Below are 7,343 nucleotides of genomic sequence, written 5' to 3' on the forward strand. Positions count from 1 at the left end.
GAGATTAGGGTGATCCAAGACTAAAAGGGACATAGGTTTAAGATGAGAGGGGAAAGGTTTAAAAAGGGGTCGGAGGAGCTACTTTTTCACCCAGAGGGTGGTACGTCTATGGAATGAGCTGCCAGAGGAAGTGGTGGAGGCTGGTACAGTTACAGCATTTAAGAGGCATTTGAACAGGAATGCAAATGCAGAAGTTTTAAGAGGGATTTGGACCAAGTGCAGGCAAGTTGGAAGCATTCAGTTTGGGAAACCTGGTGAGCATGGACGAGTTGGACTGAAGGGTCTGTTTGTGTACTGTCTGTCTCGATAAACCTTCACCCTGATTATAAGCAGCACAGAGCTCAAACCGAACTGTGCCAGTAAAGAAAAAAAATATACGTGACGAGGGTAGTTTGCAAATTAGATTACTTACAGTGTGAAACAGGCCCTTCAGCCCAACAAGTCCACACCGACCAGCATACCACCCAGACCCATACTCCTACATTTACCCCTTCACCTAACACTACGGGCAATTTAGCATGGCCAATTCACCTAACCTGCACATTTTTGGGTTGTGGGAGGAAACCCACGCAGACACAGGGAGAATGTGCCTGAGCCGCAAATTGAACCCGGGTCTCTGGCGCTGTGAGGCAGCAGTGCTAACCACTGTGCCACCCACGAATGGAATATTGGGATGTTATTTCATTCAGACCATTGGAATCTTGAGTCAGAGAGTGGCAGTGCATTTTGGATCATTGACTTTCAGACGGCCACATCTCCACTCACTAAAAAGGATTTTTTAAAATTCAGTTTGAAGCCAAAGAAGTGAGCAACATTTGCATCATTTATTTATATGTAGAATTCAAATCTAAATACAATAAATAGGCCATCCAATAAAATACATTATATTAAATATAACAATGCAGCAAAATAAATTAAATCACTTCAATGAACCAATTACAAGTCTTCCATGTCATTAAAATTCCATCATTTTGTTCTCCATGTCAGAATACTGAAGTGGAACAGTGGAACTAATCCCATTAAAGTCCAGTATTCTGTCAGCAAACCGCAATACTGTGGGTAGAGTGCCAAACCAGGGATAAAGTGAAAAGGGAAGCGAATGAATCTTGAACTCTGAAAAAGAGTCATACTGGCCTCGAAACATTAATGGTGTTTTTCTCTCTTCAGAGGTTGCTAGATTTGCTGAGTTTCTCCAGCATTCTCAGTGGGTATTTCAGGAAGAAATAAAGCTTGGATTAAAGAGTGGAAGGAAAACTGGATTCTTCTTTTCTTCTTAGGAGTTTCAATAATAGTAAAAAAAAGGGACAATTTTAACTCACAAAGACACTGTTTACCACAAAAAGGGGAGGTTCATCAGGGCTGGTCAAAAAAGATTGAAACGGACAAGTCCAAGTATACATGACTAGGAGATGGAGGGTGCTGCATGTGACAGCTCCCTGCAACTGCAGATTGCGGTGGTTCATGGACTCCCAGCCCAACCGCTTGTTCTGTGGACCATGTACACATTGCGTGTGGGCGCTTGCACTCCCTTTTTGATTTTCTTAAAAACCGCCTTCTCTGTTTTTGGCTGCACTTCAGTCCCACGCTCCTAATCTTCCGTCACCCGGTGCGGATGAGGGAGGGTAGGTCAAAGGATCTCCTCATGGGTCTGCTCCTGGGCCTGGCCAAACTGGCCATAACAGGTCCAGGCAGCAGGCTGTGGAGGGGGTCATTAGGGCCAACTGCCTGCCCCTCTTCCGCAGTTACGTTAGAGCCCAGGTCTCTCTGGAAAAGGAGCACGCGGTGTCCACCAACACCCTGGAGTTGTTCAGGGAGAGATGGGCGCCGCAGGGAGTGGAGTGTATTATTCCCCCCACCAACTCTATTTTGATTTAATCCCCACCCTCCCCATCACTGTTTGATCATGCAGCAATGCCCTCTGGGAAGGGCACTGCTTGTCACTGGCCATTTGGATGTTTCCTTTCTTCCTGGTGGGAATTGAATAAAGATTTGAAGACATTGTTGTCTTTCAGTGTATCTCACACCTGCACACACATGACATGGGTGCTGTCGGGGGGGGGGGGGGGAAATATAAGCGCTACCACAGGTAGGTGATAGTGTGGGGGTAAAAGAAATATAGGTGACTAGGGTAGTTTGCAAATATTGGAATGTTATTTCATTCAGACCATTGGAATCTTGAGTCAGAGAGTGGCAGTGCACTTTGAATCGCCAACTTTCAGATCGCCACATCTCCACTCACTAAAAAGGATTTTTAAAATCCAGTTTGAAGCCAAGCAAGTGAGCAACATTTGCATCATTAATTTATACGTAGAATCCAAACTTAAAGACAATAAATAGGCCGTTCAATAAAATACACTATATTAAATATGACAATACAGCAAAATAAATTAAATCACTTCAATGAACCAATTACAAGTCTTTCCTGTCATAAAAATTCCACCGTTTTGCTTCCCGTATCACTGGAGTGCAACATTAGCACTAATCCTATTAAAGTCCAGTATTCTATCAGCAAACCGCAATACTGTGGGTAGAATCATCATCATGATTGATGCCAGGAACATTTAGTTTCTGTCTGAGGAGAGATATCATCAACAAAGTTTTCACCTAGAATCAGCTCGTCATCAACCCATCTCACCATAAGTACTTGGAAGTCAGACGTGAAGACATTTGCTGATCGGCCAATAGGTGGTCACAGGCACTGGCCGGAGGGGTGGGATTGAGGTGAACAAGGTCCGGGGGGGGGGGGGGGACAGCTGATCTTTTTACGTCGAACCCTGCCTTGACTCCCATGATTCAGTGGAGGTTTCAAACTGGCTACCATTCAGCTAATGAGAACGTAATTAGTTCCTCCACAAAGCAGGGTGTTAATTGCAGATGAGACGTCACTCTGTGAAGCATGAGAGGATGGATGTTTTTTCCCCCCAAAGCCAATCTGATTCAAGTTCTTGCGAGCCACGCCCTGCTCAAGAATAAAGTGCTGCGGAACCAGCGAGGGCAATTAAGTTAAAGATACCCCCAAATACTTTACAGGCATCAGATTGAGGAACCGCATTCCTCATTTGTTAGCTGTTGGAATTCACCCACTCACCCGGCGAGGGGCAGGTTAACAAAATTATTATACAATCAACTTGTTCGGACACGTTGTGACACGTGTCTGAAGGAGTTGGAACTTGAGCCTGGTCCTTCTGGCCCGAAGTTAGGGACCACTACCACGGTCCCAACAGGGAAAGCGCAGTGGTGGCGTGTCAGTCACATCTGGATGCTGGCGGTGGAGGGAGCCACTTGAGTTAGTCCCCCCGACTGATGTGCCCACTTGGGGAACAATGGTCAAGTCTTTGGTGTGGCCAGGGGATCAGGCTGCAGAGGGAGGGGAACCCAGGCGAGCTGCTGACTCAGTGAGAGGAAGGGGAGAGAGACGGTCACCACTGCATGGTGGTGTTGTCTGCAGTTCCTCCCGGGACCGCCAGGATGCAGACAGCAGCCGAATCCAACGTGAAACCCAGCTGAGTGGGCGGGCAGAGTTCCTCACCGCCGGGCTCCAGCCTCTGTGCCAGCGAGATGGGACTGGCCTCCTCTTCCCCAGGCTCGGTCGCGCTGTACACCTGCAGGATTACAATGGACAGCAGCAGCAGGTACAGCCTCTTAGCCATGTCCTTCTTGGTGGGAAGGGACTTCCGAGACTGTGAAGCCAATGGAAGGGAGAGAGAGCTGGTTAATGACTTGGTAGGATCAAGAACTCTACATGTAGAATTCAAACTGAAAGACAATAAATAGGCCATTCAATAAAATACACTATATTAAATATGACAATGTAGCAAAATAAATTAAATCACTTCAATGAACCAATTACAAGTCTTTCCTGTCATAAAAATTCCATCGTTTTGCTTTCCAAAAAAATGCAAAGCATGAGTGTGGGTTTGGGACAAGCATTCTGCAGAAACTTTCTGTTAATTTGGCATTGGAGCTGATTGCCCCCAGTATTAATCTTAACCCAAGGGACAGGATTGAAGAGAAACTCGGTTTCCCACCCCACCCATTCAGCTATCAGTGCTCAAAATGAGCATCAGTTTTCACATTCCTGTTTTAAAGTATTCAGCAATTATCACCCATCACCAGTTATTCCTGATGAAGGGCTTTTGCTGCTCCTCGGATGCTGCCTGAACTGCTGTGCTCTTCCAACACCACTAATCCAAAACCAATTATTCAAGTTAACCTGAGCATATAACTTTTTCTAAAAAAGTTTTGTGATTGACATATGAAAAAAAGGTGAGGTGAAAATGTGTTGCTGGAAAAGCGCAGCAGGTCAGGCAGCATCCAAGGAGCAGGAGAATCCACGTTTCGGACATAAAAGAAGTGCTCATGCCTGAAACGTCAATTCTCCTGTTCCTTGGATGCTGCCTGACCTGCTGCGCTTTTCCAGCAACACATTTTTCAGCTCTGATCTCCAGTATCTGCAGTCCTCACTTTCTCCTATATGAAAAAAGGTGAAACTGACATGGTCATTCTAACAGATGAGGGACTTAAACAATCAAAGTATTTTTTCAATGTATAATGGGTGGCAGGGTGGCACAGCAGTTAGCACTGCTGCCTCACAGCGGTTCAATTCCTGCCTCAGGCGACTCTCTCTGGGTGGAGTTTGCACATTCTCCCCGTGTCTGCGTGGATTTCCTCCCACAATCCAAAAACGTGCAGGTCAGGTGAATTGGCCACGCTAAATTGCCCGTAGTGTTAGGGGAATGGATCTGGGTGGGTGGTGGGTCGGTGTGGACTTGTTGGGCCGAAGGGCCTGTTTCCACGCTGTAAATAATCTAATCTAAATAATTTCAGTTAGATCACACTGTAAACTTTTGCTATAAATTCTGTGTCTTACAATCGTGGACTATACAAACACCTGAAGGAGCAGCGCTCTGAAAGCTAGTGCTTCCAATTAAACCTGTTGGACTGTGACCTGGTGTTGGGTGAGTTTTGAACATTGCTTCCCTGTTGACTGACTTCACTGCTCATCCCAACAATCGTCCGAGACTAAAACAGCAAGTTTGCAACTTGGTCAAAACCTCACCTGTGTTTTCAAAACCATCTCCAGTCTGTCTATATCTGCAAATCATAGAACCCCTTACAGTGTGGAAACAGACCATTCGGCCACGTCAACACAACCCTCCGAAGAGCATGTTACCCAGGCCCTCCCAATCCCTTGTAACCTACGGCTAAACCACCGAACCTACACATCTCTGTGACTGAGGGAGAGTCAAACCCATGTAGGCATGGGGAAAGAATCATGCTTTCCCTCCCCCCCCCCCCCCCCCCCACACACACACACACACATTAACAGCACAGAGGTGGAACTAGTGGAGAGTGTCAAGCTCCTGGGAGTGGTCATCCACAACAAGTTTCCTTGGCCTCTCCATGTGGACCCACTGGTTACAAAAGCCCAATAATGTCTCTTCTTTCTCAGGCAGCTGAGGGAATTTGGTATGGCGGTGAATACCCTTGCCAACTTTTATAGGTGCGCCATCGAGAGCATCCTGTCTGGATGTATCACTACCTGGTACGGTAACTGTACCATTCAAGATCGGAGACGGTTACAGAGAGTGGTGAACTCTGCCCGGACATTCACAAAAGCCAACCTCCCATCTACAGAATCCATCTACCAGGCCCCACTGTCAGGGAAAGGCCACCAGCATTCTCAAAGATCCATCCCACCCTGGCAATGTTTTTCTACAACCCCTACCATCGGGGAGAAGGTACAGAAGCCTGAACACACCCATCAGCCGGTTTCTAAACAGTTTCTACCCTCCTGTTATTAGAATACTGAATGGACTCACAAACTCTCAACATTCGCCTGTGCCTGTGTTTTTGTTTTTGCCGCTGTTTCCCTATTATTTACTTATCTCTGCTGCTTAACTCTGATCTGCCTGTATTGCTCGCAGGACAAAGGTTTTCACTGTGTCTCGGTACACGTGACAATAAACTCAATTCAAGCTCCACACAGACAGTCGCCCCAGGGTAGAACCGAACCCAGGTCTCTGGCGCTGTGAGGTAGCAGTGCTAAGCCACCATCTCCTCCAACTGCGAAACTCACTCACATCGGGGCACTCCCCTAATGCTGGCCTGGTGTCTATCTTCCCCCCCCCCCCCAAAGTTGAACCACTTGACTGGGTGTGCTTTGAATATGACAGCATTGGAATTTCCTCATTAACCTCTCCAATCCTTCTTCCAAGGCATTCCCACAACCCTTTCAGCAACCCTTGATCAGGTTACCCATTGCGTTCTCTCATGGCTTGGCGCATCTGCTTGGTTCCTCTGAAGGCGCTACATCAATGCAACGTGCGGCTGTTGAGTCGAGCGGCAGCTTCCCCACCCTTCCTACCCCGTGCCTCTGAAACAGCGAACAGTCTGAGGGACATGGCTTCAGCAGCGCCTGGGATCCTGACCTGGTAGAGCGGATAGAGCACCTTCAGTGACCGCCTCTTGCCCCTGTGGTTGGGTTTGTGCTCCGGGATCGGCTCGAAGGTGAAGATCTCCGGGTCGGTGCTCCTCCGGCTGCTGAGGCTGTGGGGCTGGCCTGCCGGGGGATGGAGCTGCAGGGTGAGAGGGGGAGAGTGCATCGCTCACTCAACCGGAGACACAAGGAGAAAGCAACTCCTCCCACTCTGTCTACTGTACCCCCACAGCTCTCTGTTTGTCCCCTACTCTGTCTACTGTAAACCCACAGCTCTCTGCCTGTCCCCCACTCTGTCTACTGTACACCCACAGCTCTCTGCCTGTTCCCCACTCCGTTTACTGCAAACCCACAGGTGTCTGCCTGTTCCCCACTGTCTACTGCACCCCCACAGCTCTCTGTTTGTCCCCCACTCCGTCTACTGTACACCCACAGCTCTCTGCCTGTCCCCCCGCTCTATCTACTGTAAACCCACAGCTCTCTGCCTGTCACCCACTCTGTCCACTGCACCCCCACAGCTGTCTGTTGTTGCTCTCCCTGTGTACTGCACCCCCACAGCTCTCTGTTGTTGCTCTCCCTGTGTACTGCACACCTCCAACTAACTGCAACTCCAGTGCGAGCAGGACCTCTACAGAGCCTCTTATCCCGAGAACCGGATTGGCTAGTGGCCGTTGCAAGCCCCACCTCCCTTCCGTTCTGATTGGAAGGTGTGATTTGGGGGTGGGAGATGAATTCTGGGGAGGAAGCAGCCTCCTGCATCTGAAGGTGGGCAGAGTCAGCAGCCTGGCCACGCCAGGTTAGAGCCCAGCAGTAAAAAATGAGGTCTGCAGATGCTGGAGATCACAGGTTCATTTGGAATCATACAAGCGCTGTCCCTCCTTCAGGTGCACTGAGAGAGAGAGAG

At 48.3% G+C, this 7,343-nt stretch overlaps 1 protein-coding gene across 1 annotated transcript; it reads right to left on the bottom strand.

The window, feature by feature from the left end:
- Positions 1 to 869: 869 nt before the first annotated feature.
- Positions 870 to 7,037, bottom strand: LOC132832476 (radiation-inducible immediate-early gene IEX-1-like). Its single transcript, XM_060850518.1, has 2 exons — positions 6,432 to 7,037; positions 870 to 3,680 (listed from the first exon to the last, which is right to left on the bottom strand). The coding sequence occupies exons 1-2, from the start codon at positions 6,603 to 6,605 to the stop codon at positions 3,420 to 3,422; spliced, it is 435 nt and encodes a 144-aa protein (XP_060706501.1). The 5' UTR covers positions 6,606 to 7,037; the 3' UTR covers positions 870 to 3,419.
- Positions 7,038 to 7,343: the final 306 nt, after the last annotated feature.

The sequence above is a fragment of the Hemiscyllium ocellatum genome, chromosome 35 (genome assembly GCF_020745735.1).
Source record: "Hemiscyllium ocellatum isolate sHemOce1 chromosome 35, sHemOce1.pat.X.cur, whole genome shotgun sequence".
NCBI classification, from domain to species: Eukaryota; Metazoa; Chordata; class Chondrichthyes; order Orectolobiformes; family Hemiscylliidae; genus Hemiscyllium; species Hemiscyllium ocellatum.